This window comes from Notothenia coriiceps, unplaced genomic scaffold (genome assembly GCF_000735185.1).
Source record: "Notothenia coriiceps isolate Sejong01 unplaced genomic scaffold, NC01 NC01_scaffold00003414, whole genome shotgun sequence".
Classification (NCBI taxonomy): domain Eukaryota; kingdom Metazoa; phylum Chordata; class Actinopteri; order Perciformes; family Nototheniidae; genus Notothenia; species Notothenia coriiceps.
In genome coordinates, this window is record NW_011336115.1 from 8888 (window position 1) to 30212 (window position 21325).

General features: G+C 39.2%; 3 protein-coding genes across 3 annotated transcripts in view; 1 reads left to right on the forward strand and 2 right to left on the reverse strand.

The window, feature by feature from the left end:
* Positions 1-4408, reverse strand: part of LOC104941487 (protein slowmo homolog 2-like) — a 12297-nt gene extending 7889 nt beyond the window's left edge. The window contains exons 1-3 of the mRNA XM_010766589.1: positions 3936-4408; positions 2255-2423; positions 1121-1210 (exon numbers count right to left, since the gene is read on the reverse strand). Coding sequence (XP_010764891.1) covers positions 1121-1210; positions 2255-2423; positions 3936-3967 — 291 coding nt within the window. The 5' untranslated portion in view covers positions 3968-4408. The remainder of the gene's footprint in view (positions 1-1120; positions 1211-2254; positions 2424-3935) is intronic.
* Positions 4409-4658: 250 nt separating this feature from the next.
* atp5f1e (ATP synthase F1 subunit epsilon) lies at positions 4659-6656 on the forward strand. The gene is made up of 3 exons (XM_010766590.1): positions 4659-4772; positions 5128-5252; positions 6482-6656. Coding segments are annotated over exons 1-3 (159 nt in total). The 5' UTR covers positions 4659-4740; the 3' UTR covers positions 6484-6656.
* The window catches only part of LOC104941497 (piezo-type mechanosensitive ion channel component 2), a 55587-nt gene continuing 40767 nt past the window's right edge, over positions 6506-21325 (reverse strand). Inside the window, exons 34-54 of the mRNA XM_010766602.1 lie at positions 21148-21268; positions 20051-20125; positions 19742-19908; positions 19095-19294; positions 18823-18984; positions 17496-17825; positions 17120-17378; positions 16508-16696; positions 16170-16377; positions 14909-15041; positions 14651-14798; positions 14360-14574; positions 13324-13482; positions 12933-13080; positions 12482-12670; positions 11832-11924; positions 11104-11273; positions 9850-9969; positions 9598-9677; positions 8778-9003; positions 6506-7665 (exon numbers count right to left, since the gene is read on the reverse strand). Of these exons, the coding sequence (XP_010764904.1) occupies positions 7410-7665; positions 8778-9003; positions 9598-9677; positions 9850-9969; positions 11104-11273; positions 11832-11924; positions 12482-12670; positions 12933-13080; positions 13324-13482; positions 14360-14574; positions 14651-14798; positions 14909-15041; positions 16170-16377; positions 16508-16696; positions 17120-17378; positions 17496-17825; positions 18823-18984; positions 19095-19294; positions 19742-19908; positions 20051-20125; positions 21148-21268 (3648 nt within the window). The 3' untranslated portion in view covers positions 6506-7409. The remainder of the gene's footprint in view (positions 7666-8777; positions 9004-9597; positions 9678-9849; positions 9970-11103; positions 11274-11831; positions 11925-12481; positions 12671-12932; positions 13081-13323; positions 13483-14359; positions 14575-14650; positions 14799-14908; positions 15042-16169; positions 16378-16507; positions 16697-17119; positions 17379-17495; positions 17826-18822; positions 18985-19094; positions 19295-19741; positions 19909-20050; positions 20126-21147; positions 21269-21325) is intronic.

Here is a 21325-nt window from a genome sequence, read left to right on the forward strand (position 1 = left end):
ATCGGATCCAAATATGGTCATTTCCTTTGTATCAGCAACCAATCGTGAAAGCACAAAGGGGTCTTAAACCAAGAAAGAAATCTCATTGGCTGGTGTCAATTTCAGACAACGTGATTCGTTCAGATGCGTCACGTGGTGTGCTAAAACACTTCCTGGTTAGCTTTCCGCTAGAAATGTAAATCTCAAAATGGCAAAAGAACGGCGAAAAAAAAGTTTACAGAGAAGATGACAACAATTGTCACTTGCACGAAGCAAGATTATACAAAAAACAATGACCCCCGAACATGAAATACCTTCACGGAGAGCTTCGAGGCGCAAGCTGTCATCCAAAGAACAGGAGGGTTTAGCTAGCGCCTCGCTGCAATCTTAAAAGGTCGTTTTCTCAAAATGAGTTTTTTCTCCTACTCTGAGTTCGAAATTTCAACTTCAGTAGCAGGTAGACACACCAAACCTTCCAGTTATATTCCTATCAATATTATGAAGGCTTTTACAGAAGGGTTTGTTCATATATCATTCATAGCCTGAATTATACAACATTGTATACCTAAAAACATGGCAAAAATTGATATTTTAGGGCTGTTGACAGTATTTTCTGATTTATGGAGTGATAAAAAGAGATATCCAAAATCCCTTTTGTAAAAGCCTTAAATACTAATATGACTACAAAATGAAACAAGAATTTTTAACCTGGCTTTATCCAAAGTTCAGATTTCGATTCCTGAAATGTGTTAAAATATGCACATATTTGATGAGATAATGGCTAATTTGCATATTTAAACATGCTATTTCAGAAAACTTGTAATACAAAAGACAATTGCCTTATTGTAAGTAATTAACTGGAGAAATTTCTAGCTGATACCTTTAAGTTAAAAAAATTACCCTATTCACCTGGGGTGTCTCGCCTTAATCAGTGAAAAAGTTTTACAAAAACAAATAAATGCTGTCTTTCCAGATATAAAAAGTAACACTAGAAACAACACTTGAGGTCCATGTATAACTTTGTGTTATCAATTGCACAGAAAAGTTAATGTATTCGTTTTCTCTCCTACTAAATATTGGCACTAATGCCACAAGTGTTATGTATAAAGTAATAACAATGATCCATGCCAGATCTACTTACATTTGTAGATTTCAACTCAAAGCTCTTTTCTTTGGGGTCCACCACAGAATGTTCCTCAACATAAGTGCATGACCGTGTTACCCCGAACATCTGCAGGAAAAGGACACAGCTCAGGATTAGTTCAAATCCTGACATTATATTGTTCGAGATGAGTCAGGCACCAATTTCTGCTAACACCAGGAATGCGAGGATAATTCAAATTAAAATGTGTCCAACAGTCTGAATATCTCAGATCAATAATAATCATCATGAATAAAATGGGAACTTCTGGAGCAAGGAGTCAAAACACAATTAGACACGGGAGAGCTGGAACTTGATGGCAAATACTGAAGACGTATTTGAAGTTACGGACAGAGAATTGACAAAGACATTTGCTGTAGACACAAAGTGACACAGCTCCCGCCTAAGGAATTCTGAAGAGCTCTACACTAGTCCCATCTATTTAGCTAGCTCTGAGAGAATAATCTACATACTGCATGACAATAATAATAATAATAATAATGCATTACATTTTTTATTAGAAAGCTTTTACAGGTGCTCAAAGCGCTTTACAATTACACATTACACATATTAGTCATGTAAGAGTCATTACTGTGGACATTACCCACAGGAGCAAATGCGGGTGAAGTGTCTTGCCCAAGGACACAACGGCCTGGCGTAGTGGCGGCTGAGGCGGGATTCAAACTAGAGTTCACCAACGCCTCTTGATCTGATGACCAATGCTCTAACCACTGCGCCAAAACCACCTCAAGACAAGACATAACAAACAAATCACTATAACACCTCTATCAGCTGACCCCAACCGACAGGAATAAGGAGGAAAAACTACTCTGAGAGAGCGCAGCTTCCCAAGGTCGCAGGCCTGTGCTCAGCGAAGGGAGTAGAAAGTGATAAACTGGGTCAAAGTTATGGGCTTAGGAAAATATTTCCTCAACAATTAATGTATTTCCTCTTCGTGGGCATTTTAAATATTGCTTGAGAGGGACAGCTCGAGCAATGAAATCTGAGCAGAGGATTTACATAATGCGGAAAATTGAGGGCGTCACAAATATAAACACTGTAATAAAAAAAAGTATGTTATCAATCAAAAATAAAGCTTCACTGCAGCTCTAGTGCTCTCATGATCTAACTTACAGTCTTGGCCATGCTGGGGAGGCCCCACTCTGTGCTGAGCAGTCGGTGGCTGTGCAACCGTCCCTCTGTGTCCACACTTCTGTCCAGGACATCTACACCAAACACACCGGGGTTCATGGGGTTGGGATACTTCTGCATCGCCGCCTTGGTCACCGTCTCCCATGGGTGGCTGTTTAAATCAAGATTACATTTAGAAACAGAAAGTCCCTAGGGAATACTTGCATTGTAATACATTTGGTGACATATGGACTTACCAATACCACAAAGCTACTGTATGCGACAACATGTTGGAAATCAGATGTATTGATGTCATTCAGCCCATTTTCACCACTTAGTAAAAAATCACTTTGAAGATCATCTAAGCTTAAAGGGGACCTATCATGCTAAATCCACTTGTTCATGTCGTTTATACATAAACATGTGTCCCCTCTGTGTTAAGAGATTCTGAAAGTTTCAGGAAAAACGATTATCTTACTTTTTGTCCTGATCCATTTATATAAAAACCTGTCTGAAAATGAGCTGAATCTCCTCCTAGAGCACCATTGTGTTCTTTTTTACCAAATATCTCTCAGAGGGGCGTGGGGAGTGGCGCCTTTTTTCATCTAAAGTAAAAGACAGAGAATCCACACTTTTGAAACAGAGCTGAAACAAAGGGGTTTATGGGATGCTACAATTCATGATCTGTTTGGTATTTTGACTCAAACACTTCAGAGACATGTTTTGTATATCTGAGACCTATAATATTGAAGAAAAACAGTATAATAGGGGACCTTTAAAGCCAAGCTGCTCCCATTTGTTCAGCCTTATGCAAATCCACTGTAAAAATAATCCTGAATAAGTCTTAGTAAATATACGTACAAAAAGCAGTAACAACATGAACAACTGCAGAGATGTTTTTACAAAGAGTGAACATAATCACAATCAAAATGGAGGAATAACCAAAGACTGAGCAGACAGGGGGAGGAACGCCCCCTACCACAGCATAATCTTATTCATCAACATGGATTTCGCTGGAAACTTCTGGTAATGGACAGAAGCGTTTCGACTATTGTTACACACTGAACGCCATCTGTCTGAAGAGCCGAAATATAAACAATATGTTGTATTTTCACCGCAGGCTGACTAGTCGACAGCAGCCTACCCCGTTATGTAACTGTATGACAGCGGTACATAATAACATACCTATGTATCATACTCAGCGGCAGATAACTTCCTTGTGATAAATACGGAACTCAAGAAAACCACACGAATTATTTCACCATCAAAGTAACTTGAGCCTGAAACATTTTAATAACATTTATTATGACGCACACGGCTGAGCAACTACCGTTACAGCATCTGATAGCCAGCGTTAGCTTCAAGGCTAATAAAAGAAGCTAAACTAGTTAACTCTGCTAAAGCGGTTTACCTCTAGTGCACACACACTACCGAGATATGTGTTGAGGAAATGTGAAACTAAATGGCGAGTGAAGGTTACATTTATTAATAAAAAACGACAAACAGTTAGGTATTTCACGGCAGGTATTTGGAGTTTAAGTTACCCAACTTATGTACAACCTTAGCAGCTAAGAGGCTAGCAGCTGCCCGGTGAAGCCACACAAAACGTTATTATAAAAGAGGAAACCAGTTGCTAAACAGACACATGATTATAATGCACAACTACAGACACAAAACTACTCACTTGAAAATGTGTTCTGACGCCCAGATCTTCATTTTGTTAGGATTTCCGTCAAGGCTCGGGAGCCGGGTCGCTTAATGACAGCGTGACCGAGGTGAGGAAGGAAGGAGGAGCTGAAGGAGAAACCTGCACGACCCTGACGACCCTCCCCTGCAGGCAGGGACAAGAGCTGCACTCTACACAACAAGCTACAAAGACTGTATAACAGTCTCAGGGTCAGGATAAAAAACACAATAACAAATCAGGCCTTCAGACTTCTCAACTCATAGACTCTTCTTGAGTGTTTCACGTACCAGCTGCTTGCACCTTTCTGCACTATTGCATTATAAACATGGCTACCGGGGGACTACTAAATATAAAATGTGTTATACTGTTTTTTACATGCATGGTATGTTTAGGCTACAGTGCTATATTTTTACTTTTCGATTCCAGCAGTAGACTATTCAATACCGTTGGATCCACTGCTGACTTCTTTGAACACATTCTTCTCTATAAATATGTGTACATATGTATATATATTTAAATATGTGTAAATGCGACTTGTATAGCTTACTATAGGATCATATTGAACATTAACAATCATAAAACAAACTTGTATATTAAATAATTACTGGGGGCAGGACAAGCCAAGGTCTAAGCTGTCAGTCGTGGTTAGGCACGGTTCTAATTGGGTGGGGATAGGCATATATCTATGGCGCTGGGTGGGGATAGGCATATATCTATGGCGCTGGGTGGGGATAGACAACGTAGATACATTACGTCATCACGCACAGATCCTAACTGTCCTTGAAGGTATAACACAGGCAAGATGGTCGCATACTGGAGACAGGCAGGCCTCAGGTAAAAAAAAATATATATTATACATTTGCAGATTTCGCTTTGTGCTGAGTGTTAACCAATTTATTCTATTTAAGGTTTTGGCTTGATAACATGGTACTTTAAAAAGTCCCTGTAGCTATTCTGTCTATTATATAACTGAGCAGGCAACATAGCTAACATACGATAGTAGCTTTAGCTAGCTTTAAGTCCCATGTGTTTAATTTAGGACGCTTACGTTAGCCGATAACCCTCCGAAATATGACTCTGCATCGTATAATGCATAGGATATATTACTTGTTTTTTAAGAAGCAGTTGTGTTTTTTGGAGGTCAGCAGTGTCCTTTAGCATGCGGCTAACAAGTGTGTCCTCTCTGCAGCTACATCCGCTTCTCGTCTATCTGCGCCACCGCGCTGCGGGCTGCGATGAAGCCGGAGCTCAAAGCCGAGGCGCTGAAGGCCGCGGAGTCCAGCGTCCAAGTATACAAAGCTAAAGTAGCAGCATGTAAGTGCATTAAACAATAAGTAAACAACACCAGATATGACAGCAAATACATGCACCATGGCCTCTAAATGTTGGAAGGAGAGGCAGCTGCCTGTGACATTGAATGTTGACCCAGGTTACTTGTGTGGAGGAAGTATGTATAGCATTTAGTTTATAGTAATCCACCATTCCAATGTACGAGAATTAGAAGCTACTACATCCTATGCAGTGCAGTAGTGACGATGTCCTTTCTTATTTGCTTAATAGCCCCTTTCAGAGAGGTGTATACGGATTAATACAATCTGATACAATGGAGATATGTGAAATGGGAGTGGGACTCCCTTAAAAGCTATATGAAACGTAGGGGTCCGAGACACTAAGCAAATAGTATATAAAACGCGTATAGATCTGAAAAAGTCTCACGAACTACATAACGCATAAAGCTTATTAAAGACTTATAAACTTACTGTACTGAATTGAAGTAAACATCAGTAAATAGGCAAGAAACAATCAATGTAGGGATATGGAAATAGGTTTGATTTAAATGAATTTCAGAATAGATATTATGCTAGTTTATTTGTCCCCAGCCGTTTAGAGTATTGAACATTTTTATTAAAAACTACTGGCTTGCGCTCTCGGAAAACCAACAGGACATTTTCATACTGTAAAACACAATTCATACATGTGGACCTTTGCATAAGTCTGTGTTGATATTGAAATAATATTGCTGCACATAATTTTACTGTACCCAATGTAGGTGAACATAATTTATGTATATGCTATGAGTATTTCAACTTAAAACATATTTTCTGGATGCATTGTTTTGGAAACAGGCATATGTTTATTTATGCAAAATCACAACCTCAAATGAACTATTAATTGGACTGTTTGAATAAAACCTATAACACAACAGTCTTATCTCATGCTTAAGTCTTTACCAAGACAAGGTCATTGTTTCAGTGTACTTAACATTTTCGAATTATTTAAAAAATCAATAGTGCATAAACCTTTATAATAACATCTTAAGTGATACCCAACCTACCTTACATTTAATGGTGTTACACCCATGGAAGTGTCCGCCAGACATTATTGCTCTCAACCCGTCTTTGCACCCCTACTTTGCAAGTAGATCAACTCCAAACCTTCAGTCACTGATATGAATGATGCCTTTGTTCTGTCTGGGATGCAAAATAATTTTCATGAGGACATATTTTCAGTAATGTTTCTGTACTTTCTCTGTTTCCCTCCAGGATTTGAGAATCCGATGTTGATAGTTTCCCCATGAGTTGTGAGGTCCTTTATTGTCCTGTCCTGCACACTGCAGAGAAGAAAGATGGATGACATCAAGATGACGTGGATGAAATTCCTCTCCTTTCTCTTTCATTTGTAATTTAAATTGTATTAAAGATGAATATCGGAAATACATTTTGTTTCCTTGTATTCTTGCATTTCTAGAACTGCACAAAGAGACACTGGAACATTTGTCTATAATAATTTTTATTTTGGTATAAATAAATCAGTGCAGTAGTTTACATGGTAGTATACAGAAACATGGTATTTACAGAGGTATGTGTGTGTTAACCATGAGTTTATCAATGGTATGTTGATGATCCTGCCAGAATCTGAGTTGGGGAATACTGTTCTAGTAAAAACCTGAATCCAAAATGCATGCATTGCAATGTGGGCTGGAAGTAAAAAAACAAATGCAAAAAAACTGGCACGCTTTCATTGTTTTACTGTAACTAAATGTAATTGGTGTTATAGTTTAGTGACTTTAAAAGTATTCTGAAACATGTCATTGTTTTTCTGTATGATAGAAAATACTCGTTTAGCTTTTTGCTAGGAATTCTAGTGTTGGTTAACTAACAGATCATTGTTTCAATTATTTAAATTAGTGAAACTGATCACATGTAAAAGGTATGAAAACCATGTGATTTTTTTTTTTAGAGAAGCGCTTTAAAAGATGCTCTGCTTTCTTTTTACCCAAAGGTGATGATGGGACTCACAATCTCACTCAGATATTCATCAGATTGATTACAATTGGATCATTTATCACAGGTTCCACCTGCTGTTCACTTTAATACAAATAAAGGACATTACTGCACCAAAGGTTATTTGCTCTAATACATCCATTTTGAGTGATGGGTGTGCAGTCGTGACACCCTCCGCAGCCCAACCCTAGCTGTCTTTCTTTTCTCTGGTCATCTTGATCATGGTCTCCGGCGATCGGTATAGGAAGATGAGTTTCTCAAACAGCGTCTCCTCCAGCTCCATTTCTCCCGTCTCCCGGACAACGAAGATGTCCGTGCAGAGCTTCAGGACCCGGTCCACACACGGCAGCTCCTCAAACATGATGGACCTGGAGATCCCGTTGAAGAACTCCCTGACAAACTTTCCGACGACCAGCACCACCGACATGTACAGACCCACAATGCTGTGAGGGAAGGGGGGCAGAGACAGAGGACATGTTCAATACGTTTATGTGAGAGATGCCACTGTGAAACCACAACAGCCAATCTAACCAACAAAAGTTTTATTATAAAAAGAATAATACACTTTATTTTTACAGCATCTCTTTTGTAGTGGTGTAGTTCAAACTCTTATAAGAAAGCAAAGAGAATACATAAAAACATGTAGCAGCTGAAGATCTAAGGGTCTGTGAAGCATTATAAATAGACAAAGAATTAAGGATGTAGGCTAGTAACGAACCTTTAGAAGCTTAAAGTAAAATTAACTTTAAAATCAATAATAACATAATGGGAGCCAGTGCAGGTAAACTGTGCTGACATACTCCCTATTTCTTGTTCCCGTTAAAAGCCTGGCAGCTTTAATTTAAGGCAATTTATCAATATATGTTATGGGAACAAAACAAAGGTTGCATTACAGTATTCTAATCTACTTGTAATGAATGTATGGAGGAATGTTGTTGGGATAGGAGCGGCCGTAGCTTTTGTTTTATTTGAAATGATTCAAAGGCTTTATTTGTCACATGCAACAGCTACAGGCTAGTTGTTGGCAAATAATATCTAAAGAACCAGACTTCCCCAACAAAACAACACACAATTATACTTGAGACATAATAAAAAAGAAAGAAAATAAATAAAGCAACCAAAGGAAATGCAGGAATAATTCAAATATATACACATACAATGGATTAAGTACATAAGTTATGAGTAACGTTTTACTGTCAAAATGCAGGTGATGCTTTAGCCTCTTGATCAAAGTGTATTGAATGGTTCTGACCTGCACCTTAGCACACACACACACACACACACACACACACACAGATGACCACCCCCCCTTTGCTATTTTATTTTATTATTATTATTATTTGTATGTATTTATCTTTTCATGTCTATTTTACTATTTTTATTTTTATTGATCTCTTTTTGTACTTTATTACTATATTTTTTTTCTTCTAATGTTGGCTATGTAGATACAGCTAAATGAAAATGGAAAAACTGTTGACCAAAATGTGAACATGTATGTATAATGAAATCTGAAATAAAAACTAAGTTTAAAAAGAAAAAAAAGCAGGTGACGTACCCGTGTCCGGCCAGAAAGCCCAGACTGGAGGGGCTTACTTTATCGCTGATCACCACGATCTCTATGCTGTGGCACTTGTGGTGGGAGTATGCGACGACGGGGGAGCATTCCTCCACCACCCACCACTGGTCAGCCCCTTTCTCTGAGCCTGAGTCCACCTGCTCCAGCTTCACTGACATGGGTCTGAAGAAGGACAGCGCCTGCACCTCCGGGCGCTCCGAGTACCCTGAAGGGAAAACACGAGACAGATGAATTAAACTGTATGTTTTCAACAAGCTTTGATCAAATGAGCTCGCCTTTATCTAAGATGGATGCCTTTGGATATTATAAGTTTAATGCAGTAATCATTGATAAAGGATCAATATAAAATAGGCTCTCACAATGAGGTGGTTAAAATCAGAGCCATCCACCACTATATGGATAAAATAACACATTAAATATATATATATTTTATGGAAAGGTAATTTTACCTCCAAGTAAAGTAAAACAAAAATAGTCCATAGGATCAGACTCAAGCTGACTTGATTTATATAATTGTATCTAACAGCACACACTTTATTTGTATTTTTGTAATTTCCAAGGTGGAAGCGTCCCATGTTCATTTGTAAATAATTAAAGCTAATGTATAAATAGAAAATAATGTAGGAAGAGCCAGGCTCTAAAATGGTTCTCAAATGTATCGCTTATATTTTTGTTTTAATTGTGCATAATGCTATATGCTTTTAGTGATACGCATACAAAATAAAATAATACATGTAAAAGGAATAGTTTCCCCCAAAACACCTGCAGGATGGTCTGTGCACAATAAGCTGCAACTTACCCACTTTCATGCTTTTTGCCATTTTGGACTCGGCTCCTCTGTTACCTCTGATGAACTTCGGCAGCAGAGAATGAATGAGCCTACGGGACAGAAAAACACGTTTAAAATTTTTTAGGACACATTCTGCGCCCCTCCATTTCAACTACTCTATTCAGAGTAAATCTTAGTTAGAACGATTAACAGCATGATTGTTTGATTTAATTTCTCACATTATCATTTATAGTATGTAAAGTGTGTGTGTGTGCTACTCACACAGGTTTGCTGCTGCTGTTGCCTTGGAGCATGTGGATGATCCCTTCTCTCAAAGCTTGGTCCTCAAACTTCACAGTGTTTTCTCCCACTGTCTCTACAACCATTGAGATGGACGTGTTCCTGAAGGAAGGAGAGCAGCGTTAAGGGCCAAAGTTTACACGCTGCAATGTGCATCGGTTCGAATTCCAGATGCTTGAGTACTCAAAGTACTTCCTTGTCTGATATGTAAAACAATAAAGGGTTCACAAACTGACCAAAATCCAGAAAACACAGGAAGTAATAAATATAATTGAGCTTTATATTTTAGAAAAATATATTTAGTAAATATCCATACTTAGGAATTCATTTCAAACCAGTTAAAGGTGGGGTAGGTAAGTTTCAGAAACCGGCTCGAGATACACTTTTTGTTATATTCCATGGAATGCTCTTAACATCCCGATAGCAATGAATATCTTAAGTGCTTTGACAAAAACTCCATAAAAAAATGTCATCTGTGGAACCCGTAATACTGTAAAAACTACAACCAATCCGTTTAGCCGGGCCGGCTAAACGGATTGGATTGCCGCCCTGTCTGTCAGCCTTCCATATCGTGCACGCACAAATGTATCTCGTGCCCTCATTGGGCGTGCATTGCAGCAGTACTTCAATGACTCGCCAGCAACAGGCGGCCACTTTCACCATGGCAGAGTTAGGTTCAACATCCTCTACTGGTCGCAAAAGAAAAAATATAACGGAGCAAATTAAGAACAATAAGAAAGTGGAAACTAGGAGAAGTCAAACCAGAGTCAATATCGGAGTTGCTTTGGCTGTGTAGTATTGCTAACCTATATGTGTTTAGCTTTGCCTGATATGTAACGTTACTGCAGCCTGCTCTCGCGGAGGAGGTGCTCTGTAAGGAAGTCTGAAGGAAGGGGCGGATTCTTTTTGGCTGTGTACTTTCAAATTTTAGTGCACTCGAGCCGGTTTCTGAAACTTACCTACCCCACCTTTAATGTACACATTTTATACAATGATTTGTATAACCATTAAAACCTACAACGAGATATACAAGCCCACTGAATCTGCACACGCAAGCCTGCACGAACACACACACACACACACACACACACACACACACACACACACACACACACACACACACACACACACACACACACACACACACACACACACACACACACACACACACACACAGGGTACACGACCACACACACACACACACACACACACACACACACACACACACACACTGACCTGAGCAGTGACCAGCGTAAGGTCATGTATACGTGAGTGGAGTTGCTGAGCTCCTGTATCATGGCGGCTCGACTGGCCGGGCTGATGCTCCACAGCAGACTGGCATCGCTCTTGATCTTAGCCACGATGATGTCGTCTGCACCGTAGTTCATTATGAACTGCATCGCCGACTGGAAAGAGTGATATTATTTTAACAACAGTTTTATAATAATTATTTTTAATGAAAATTAGAAACTCAACCTAAACTTGATTACTTGTAGTTGTTTAGAAACTTTAGATGACAGAATGCATGTAAAGAAAATGTATGTTATTAATCTGATTGTGCTATTAGCAAAATTCCGTATTCATTGCAGCAAATTTGTGAAATAAAAATCCTGACGTTACTGTCTTCATATCCTACATAAAATCTTGCCTGGATACATTAAAATAATGCACGGACTATTCTGTTGTAAATGAATGTGAAAAATGCCTTGTTGTTGAATGCTACTTAACCCTTTATCCACCAGGGGGAGCCAAACTGTTACTTGTGTATGTCTCTGCATACAGCAGTGCATTCTCCTGACCTTCAAATATTAATTACTTATTTTGAAAACACGTCTGCCTCCTGTGGCAACACAATCTGTCTCATTAAAAAATTATTAAAAACCCATATTTAAAGAAAAGATACCATAATAGTGTAGAATTTTAACATTTATTTTTCTAGTGTTTTAAAGTAAGTTAAATCTTACTGGATGGGTTGCGTAGACTTTGGTGAGTCGGTTGAATCCAGCTTCTGTGTACGGAACCAAGTTCTGCTCCTGGGCGGTCATGGTGAACAGAGGCTGTGGAAACACAATCAGACACACAGAGTAAAACATACACTCACACTGGAGATGGACAAGTACTGTCCCCTGACCCGCAAAGATAGAGGACAAGTAAAAAACGTGATTGCTGGTATGAACTATATCTTGACAAATTATGGATTGTCAATGCAGTTTTGTGCAGAAATTCATGGCTCACAGAGGAAGATGTACCTTAATATATTTGGTGATCCTCTGACTTTCTTTCTAGTGCCACCATGAGAGTGTAATTGGACAGAGACCATGTTAAACTTGCTGAACATCTGCATTTTTACTTGTTAGCATTAAGCTCAAAACAGTAAAGACCTGTACACCACATTCATTGCTGTAGACTCAAGTGTTTGACTTTCACTCACAAGACACCACACTTGCATTATTTTTGCTGTGTTCCTTAAAGCTAAAAGCAACTTTGCTGTTTAGAAAGAATCCCTGGCTGAACATAAGCAGCCAGCTAGATTCAATGTTTTAGAATATAAGTACAAGAACTCTAAAAGTTGAGAAATTAGCACACAGTTCGGTGTCCTCGTCTCCATGCTGACCTCGTATCCTGCGATGCTGAGCTGGATGGAGACCTCCACCGGGGGGTTGTTCACTCCGGCTGCCGACTGGACCAGCGACATGAAGAGGAGCGGGAACCAGATGATGCTGATGAGAGCGAAGATGATGAATCCTCCCATCCCGTATTTCACCACCTTCTTCTTCTTCTGACCCGGAGTGTGGGGGTATTTCTGGAAGAATTCAGTCATAAAACATATTAGTTACTTCCTGTCATCTTAGACATTTGTATACAGCATTTTTACATAAAGGATAAAAGATAACACTAAAATTATCTTTTAAATTAGAATATGGATGGTAGTTTCTGTCTGAAAACAAGAGTAGAGGAGTTAAATAAGGCAACAAGCCCTGCAGAAATTCATATTGTAAAAACATATTGTAATTTTAAAGCTTTAAATGTGAGAGGTTCTGTAGTAACAGTGCACTATCAATTACTTTCTCTGACTCCCTCCAGCACTTGAGGATGAAAATGTTTGCATAGATGTCTTCAACACAGATCCAGCTGGAGAGGGACAGAGTGGTGTCGGTCCAGACCCAGTCCATCACAGCCCTCAGCTCTGTCAGGAAGGGAACCAAACGGAACCTGGAGCAGGACCCGAGTAAAGGATTTTTTAAGGAAAATTAAGGATTTTATTCAGTTTATTTGGTCAAATTCACCATAAAAACTATCCTTAACATGAAATGCCTAACAGAGAACAATTGAAATACACTCTGAAGACTCTATCAAGAGTCTTTAGAGTTTTTAAATTGTTTCTCATTCAATACAATTACAATAACAGCATGCGTAACAGAGTTATTTGTATAAGGCCTGTAACCGTTTTCTTACCCCTGGAAGAGGAAGAGATTCAGGTAGTTGTAGTTTTTGGTGAGGAAGTTGCCCAGGATCTGGTTTGGGTAGCCACATTTGATCTGGTAGGCAGACAGGCCGAAGTAGATACACTTCACAAAGTACCAGAGCTGAGCAATAGAGTTCCTGTTGAACCTCCTGTGGGGCGAAAAAGACATGATGAGATACTGAAAGAAAAACACAGTGAATGTGCACATGTTTCATGAATAAAACACTGTCTGTTTAATTTGGTCACAATTGTGTTTTATCTTATAATCAAAGCAATTAAAACACAATTTGAAAGAAAATGATTTCATTTATTTTTAGTTGTGTATCCCAGCTAGCAGGGAACGTTCTCACAACTTTGGCTAACGTTACCTACAGGTTCTAATAATGTTTTAAAGAAAACGTTTTAATCTGATGTTCCAAGAACCTTTAGAGGATGTTTATCATTTTTAAATAATGTTCCTATAAGGTTTAAGGTTAACTAAGACATAACGTTTTAACTGCAACATTCAGAGGATGTTTTGAGGATGTTATTGACGCCTGAGATGATAGAAAGTTTTTTATAAAACATTCCTTTAATGTGATATGTTAACAAAGGTGGAACGTTTTGCCTGCAACATTCTAAGGATGTGTTTTGGACGTTGTTGTGGTAACATATTATAGATGTTCTTTTATAAAACGTTCCCTCAATGTTACATGATACGACAGTCACTGCCCGTCCCTGAAGCCCCTGTTAGTGTTTGTTTCTACTGTGTGTCTCTCTCCCTACCTAGAATGTTTTTAGAGAACGTTATCCTACCTTTCAGAAGAACATTCTGGGAACCAAACTAAAACTTCCCGCTGAAAACATTCCTAGAACAGTGAATGGTAACATTCTCAGAATGTTTTTAGAACCAAAAATGTCTAGCTGGGATGACGCCTACACACTTAGAAATAAGGACTCAGTCTCAATGTAAATATTATTATAATCATTCTTAAAATGAATAATCTAAAAGTCTAACAAATGAATGAACTGAATGAGCAGAATGACCTCTCAGTGACGCCCGGGAGGATGAAAAACATCCAGAAGTGTATGCCGAACACCAACACCACCTGAAAAACACACTTTCCCAGCAGGGACTTCTTCAGGTAGAGGGCCCGGTCCACTATCATGGTGCCGAACTGCATGAGCAGCATGACCAGGAAGGCCTCTGGCACCTGGTCCTCCGACAGAGACTCTGAGATGTCGGCCGCTGAAGAATATTTCTACAGAGACCAAGATCAGTGTGTTAGTGTCATGCTAACAGGCACTTTAAGTGTGTGTACTGAGGCAGACTCTTACTCCAAAAGCCGAGTATCCATATATCGTGACGATGAAGTTGACTACATCGATGAGGAACATGAGAGCGTAGACGTCACACACAGGGCTGTAGTCTGGGTGGATGATGTCATAGAAGAACTGTCTTATGGGTAAGTAAATGTGAAGGGCGCTGTGGATGAAACATATGCAATGTTAAAACACACTTTTCTAAGCTGTAAAATGGACATGCTAGCTGTTAATGGAAATAGTGACATATCTAAAATGTCACGAGGTGGTTACACTTCTATGATGGCAGCTTTGGCCTGCAGCATCCTCTCTTTGATCTGCTGTCGGATCCTCTGCTTCCTGGTCAGAGGAATCTTGTTTCGCTGTCCTCTCTTCTTCATGCTCCGCTGCTTCTTGGGCTTCCCCTCTCCAGTGAAAAAGAAAAGAGAAAGAAAGAAATGTAAGTCATGGAAGGTGAGGTAAACAAATGTTTTTAGAAATCTCTGTTTTAATCCCTGCAACCAGATGAGTAAAACCTGCCTTCCAAATCACAACATGTGCTTACAGAATACTTAATTTGGTTTATACTAGATACTAAATATGAGATACTTGCATGAGTTTACTTATATAACAAGTTTAAACTGCTAATGGAGTATTATTTTGAACATTGTAGTATTGTTAGTGGGAGGCTGTGGCTCAGTGGGTAGTGTGCTGGACTTGGAATCAGGGGGTAGCAGTCAGCATGTCGTTGTGTCCCTGGGCAAGACACTTCACCCCAAATTGCTCCTGTGGGGATTGTCCACAGTACTGAATGTATGTAAGTCGCTTTGGATAAAAGCGTCTAATAAATGACATGTAATGTAATGTAATGTTAGTTTTACATGCACAGGGTTCTTTTAAATAAAGCAATACACATATGCATTATTAAGTACCCTAGGTAAATGAATGAATATATAAATATTACAGCATGGCTACTGCGTGCCAAAAATATAGAGAGTCCTGAATCAAAAAATATAGAAAACTAAATGCACTATATGGAAACAATACGGTCACTATAAAATAGAAACTCACTACACAGCACTATCGGATATATAACTCCCTGTAGGAAGATTACAGTACCGTATTGAATTAATATAAATGCCTAGTAGACAAGGAGAGTAGGTCACTAAATGTAAGCTGCTATTCAGTATCACAGACTCATTTGAATTTCCTTTTAGGCAATAATGATGCGACAGCAGATACAATTACACAAACAGTATCTGCTGTTGTTTATATATAAAATTTAAAACCCAATGGTTAACTGTGAAGAGAAAGGGTTTTGTTAACCATGGGACAAGAGAAAAAAATACAATAAAAAAAGGAAACATTTTACAGTGGATTCTCTTAAACTGGTCAGATTTAGATTTTTAGTTCACCCTGAATAGCTCCTGTGGGTATTGTCCACAGTATTCAATGTATTACATGTCTAACATGTGTTTTATGTAATGTAAACAATTTGAGCCCTTGTAAAAGCACTAAAATAAAAACCGTGAATTATTATTATTGAATATTTTACCATCAGATTCTGCTGAGTCGCCTTTCCTCCGTCTGCAGAACAGGGAGGTGGTGGAGGCCTGGATAGGGAGGAACTTCAGCCGGCGTTTAGATTTATCACTGCTGCCTGTCTTATCTCCTCCTGTCATCTTCTTCCTGTCCACTTTCTTCTTCATCTTCTTGAAAAAATCTGGCATCTCCACCTCTTTGTTGTCCCACAGCCCGTGGCACTGCGCAGACATGGACACAACAATTATTTTAACCTGACAAACTAGCCGAATTAAAACAATGCTGATGGTCCCCTACTGGACATACAGCAGCATGCAGGTGGGTTTATTTGAATGAGCAGATCATGATTACCTTGAGAATGGAGCGGTGGAAGAACAGAGCGAGCAGCTGGATGAGGTCGAAGAGGACGTAGCCGTCTTTCTTCTCCACCCCGATGATGTTTGGCAGGGCGAAGGGCCGCTCTGCGTTGATGCCTCGGTACGCAGAGGTGGTCCAGGGGAAGAAACCAAACTGGAAGAAGTACTTCACCACAACAGTCAGCTGAGAGAAACAGAAAACAAGTTCAGCATCAGGAATCAGCTAGAAACATTCGATCAGATAATGTTTTCCCAAGAACACATTTAGTTTCTGCTTCTGCATATGACAATTAATCAGACTCTACTCAGCTTTTTCTGGAGCCATGTCTTAAGATTTTTCTACCCAAGTATGGGAGGGTCAACATGCACCTTTACACATATTTGCGTACATTTTATCTAAGAAAGAAGTCACAGTCTCATGTTTACTAAAACTAAAATAAAAAGCAGATAAGATGAATAATCAAGTTTAATTCAACAAAACTTAAGGCTTTTGATAATACATGTATTGGTGTCTGGTGTCAATTTGTTCTAAAAACAATATCCCATATACATTTGAATATTATGTCAAACACAGCACACAACAGAGTGTAATATTAACCTACTGTACCTCGGTGTAGATGATGGCGGTCATCCAGAAGCGCTTGGTGGGCCGGGGCACGGACAGCATGGCCCAGAGGAAGATGAGGATGGGCAGCATGAGCGAGAGGAAGGACGCCGTCACGATGTGGTTCAGGATGATGACAAAGTAGCAAAGCATCTCTGACTTGGACACCATGGTGTTGTAGAGGGCGAACAGCAGCTTCAGCGGCGGCGGCAACGTCACGAAAAACTTATCCGACTCTGAGATCTCATCATTCTCAAACATACTACAGCAAGGAGGGGAGGGAAGGAAAGACAGAAATTATAATACTGCCATTAGTGAAGCCACAAAGCAACTTGTTTCTCCTACCAAAGATTAAACATGCTTTCTCGTGTGTACTGACTTGTTGAGCAGCAGCTCGCTGGCGGTGAGGTTCCTGGCTTCACTCAGAGGTCGGGGGGATCCCAGGAGGTTGATGCTCTTCTCTCCATCACTCTCCCTTAAACTCAGCGAGGTGCATTCTGGGTAATCTGCACATTCATATACTTCTCTCAGAGACGTTTTCTCGTTCAGCTCTTCTCCCTCCACCTCAAGGTCCACCTCTCGTGGTCCCTCTTCCTCCTCTTCCTCCATCTCTTCTTGTTCTCGCTCACGTCTTGTCTCAGCCTCCATTTCCTCCTCATCTTCCTCGTCTTGTTTGTGCCCTTCTATTTTAGGGGCGCCATCTTCACAACTTTTGAGACAAGGAGAAATGCAGGGACATTTAATGTCAAGAATCTAGGACATTATTTAGTGAAATGGTTTCTGCCAGGTTTGAAAGACTTAAGGAATTCTAGATTTACTATAAACAACGTTCTTGCATCTTTGCACCAATTATAACTACTTATTTTTTCATATATGATTGAATTTGATAATTAAATGAATAATTTTGTTAGTAAAATGTCATTAAAAAAAAGAAATGTCAAACACCATTAGATTTCTTAAAATGTCTTGTTTTGTCAGTCCAAAACCCAAATATATTAGTTGAATACGATGTTAAACAGAGAAAATTGATGAAATCTCCATATTTAAAAGCCTGTAAAAAGCTATTTTTAATTTAACACAAGCTTTCATAATTCAATTAATACATTTAAAATTATACACACACATTATATATTACATTTTAGTCTAACAAATCTAAACCTTTAAAAAACTGCAGTAAATGATATACATGTTACATCAAATTATCAAGGGGACAAATGTAAATCAGGAACCCAAGTATTTTCTTTATGCTGACCGGGGTCCCGAGCTAAATAAAAGTGAATGACCTTTGCCGTCTAATCGTTGCAGCTCAAGTACATCTACTGTATGTACTCGCATGAATAATTTAAACTGAGAAAGAGGTGCTCAAACTGTGAAGCACACTTTCCAGCAAGTAGTAGACAATTATATTGATTACTTTTTTTAATCTTTATTCATTTATATGTTTAAAAGTTTATTTAACAGGGTTGCACATTAATAAACATTGCTGTAAATAAACAAAGTAGCTATTTTCATCTGTAGACCCTGGACGGATGTTTAAAAGTCACCCTAAAAGCAAACTCAAAAAATGAACTTAAACATTAAATAAAGCTAAATTTAAAAAAAGAAACCATTAATAAAAAGGAATTTAGAGGATTAAAATACAGGATAGGCCAGTTAAGAAAAACATTAAAAGCATTCATATCAGTAAGTAAAGACTCCTCCCTGACCTTGGTGAAAGTTCAACAGTCTCAAAGGTGGTCAGGTCGATGTTGGCTGTCCTCAGGAGCCTGCGTCTGAGCTGGTCAGCAGCAGGAGACACAGCGGGGGGGTCGTCCAGCTCCTCCTGGGTCGGCTGCCGGGAGCCGAGCAGCGTCTCGTCCGTCATACAGCTGAGGAAGAGGAGCAGGGAAATAATGATAATAATAATAATATCTTATTCAGGTCTTTATATTGTATATACAGGAAAGACAATGTGAAAGAGCGACTCTGTGTCCAGTACCTGGAGACGCTGCTGCCCCAGGACACTTTGGAGGCTTGGTTCTTCAGCTTAGCATAGGCGTGGGATGAGGAGGGGACGTCAGGCGGGGAGGAGGGGGGAGGCAGGTAGTCATCCAGGTCGTCTTGGGAAGAAAGCGTGTTCTGACGGGATATCCAGTTTTCATAAAACTGCTTCACGCTCTCCTGGCTCACATCTTTACCCTGCAGCGAGGAAGCCGCATAACGTTAACAGGTTAACATAAATGGGATGCAGCCATCACAATAAAGGGGATATATAAAAACTCAAAAAAAAAAAAAAATAGCCAGAAGAAATGTTTAGGCAATTTTGTAATTACAGCACATTTTTAAACGAAAGATATGGAAATACAGATAAAGGAAGGTTTTACATATTTAAATAAATCTCACATAATGAGTGCACATATTTATTTTCAAATTCTGTAAATATTTGCATATAGTTATTCATTAAAAAAAACTGAGCAACAGACTCACTTTGTGTGTCACAGATGTTAGTCAGATAAAAGTACCTTAAAGTCATACCAAATTGTTACTCGGGGATAGAATTTGTTTATGTCTATGGATCGTGTTGAGGCCAAAACTCAAACCCAGTCTTGAATAAACCATCATCAGCTCTCCACCCTTTCCTCTCACCTTCTTCTGCTGCTGGCTGAGTAACGCACGCTCGAAGCGCAGCACCTTGGAAATGTCCAGGCCTTCTTTGCAGAAGGAGTTCAGGCCCTGCGTCAGGTCGTCCAGAAGAGACTTCACAAACACAACGCTGAACTTCAGGGTGCTGACGACACGCTGCAGGATGTTTTCTGTGATCACAGTACAAATGTGTTTAGAGTAAGGCTTCCCAGCTTGTTCATATCACAGTTATAACAAATAGAAAGTCATTTAGTCATATTTATTTTACTTGTGGTATAATCCAGTTGAATGCAGGGACTTATGTCTATTTACCTTTTTCCTCCTCTCCCTCTTCCTCCACAATGCTTTCATCCAGGTCATCCTCACTAGAGTCTGCTCTTTCAATGCCTGGAACAATGAAAGTGTTATTGTTGAAATATTTCAGCAGGATGTCTGAACAACTGCTAGACAGAATGCCCTCAAATTCATGGTTCCCTCCTCAGGAGTCATGTGACCTCTTGACCTCTCCTCTGGCTCCAGAATCGCTTTTGAAGGTGTGGTTTACACCAAGGAACCAACACATCTGTCCAACCTGACCTTTTTTGTCAGGTGCCATATTGCCAACCTTTACACAAGATTATTATGTGATGGACAGAATGAAGCAAAGATGTAATTAATGGCCCACTTAATGGAACACTAAGGGCAGAAGAACATTTTGGAAAAGAAAATACTTTATCTTATCATCTACTGCAGGAATGTCCAACAATGTTTCACTCAGGGCCACATACAGACAAATATAAGAATTGCTGGGCCTCATAAATTAAGTTATTAAGTTAGCAAAATCAATCAAATGTAGGTAGATTATTATTGATAATTGAATATGCTAAAAGAGCCTAAATCACAGCTTTCCATTAACAAAAAGTGTTAGCAACTAATTCCTCAAATCAGCCAACAACTTTGGCTTTTTCTATCAACTAAGATTTGTCAGGGAATGTTTTCAACCTGAATTGACTGTATTTATGTGAAAATGGGGCTAATCAATACATATTAATACTGAGTAGAATTTGGTAAGAAATATTTAAGAAGTACATTGTGAGACAAGCACAAGATTCATGTGTGGGCCATATTCAATTATACTTCAGAATTGGCTGAGGGCCAATTCAAAATGGACCACAGGCCGCTGCTTGGACACCCCTAATCTACTGCGTTTAAATTATCCATACATGTTCATACTACGCAGAGGGTAAACCTTATGATTTGAATGACCCTCTATCAAACCAGTCTCAGAATTGTCTCTTCAAATGACTTCATACAACAGTATGGAACAGCTGTGGTTCACAGTATCCTCTCACATCCTCTCAACATTTGAATTCAAAGACTCACATGAATAAATGAAGACCACAGGAGGGTTAGATGTGAGAGTCTCTCACCTTGCTGTCTCTGCAGCTCTCTCTTTGCTCTCTTCTTCTCCTCTTTCTTTATCTTTTTTTCCTCCTTCTTCAGGTCCTTAAGAGCCGACTTAGAGCTGTTGACCCAGGCATCGTACGCCAACTGGGAAAAACAAAGACACAAACACACCTCTCAACTAAGGATAATAAAGAAACATCC

What these genes read in the sequence shown, in the direction of transcription:
- atp5f1e (XM_010766590.1), top strand. Translation starts at nt 4,741, where the DNA reads ATGGTCGCATACTGGAGACAGGCAGGCCTCAG. An exon ending in TGGAGACAGGCAGGCCTCAG is followed by an intron (nt 4,773 to 5,127) that starts GTAAAAAAAAAT and finishes TCCTCTCTGCAG; the next exon opens with CTACATCCGCTTCTCGTCTA.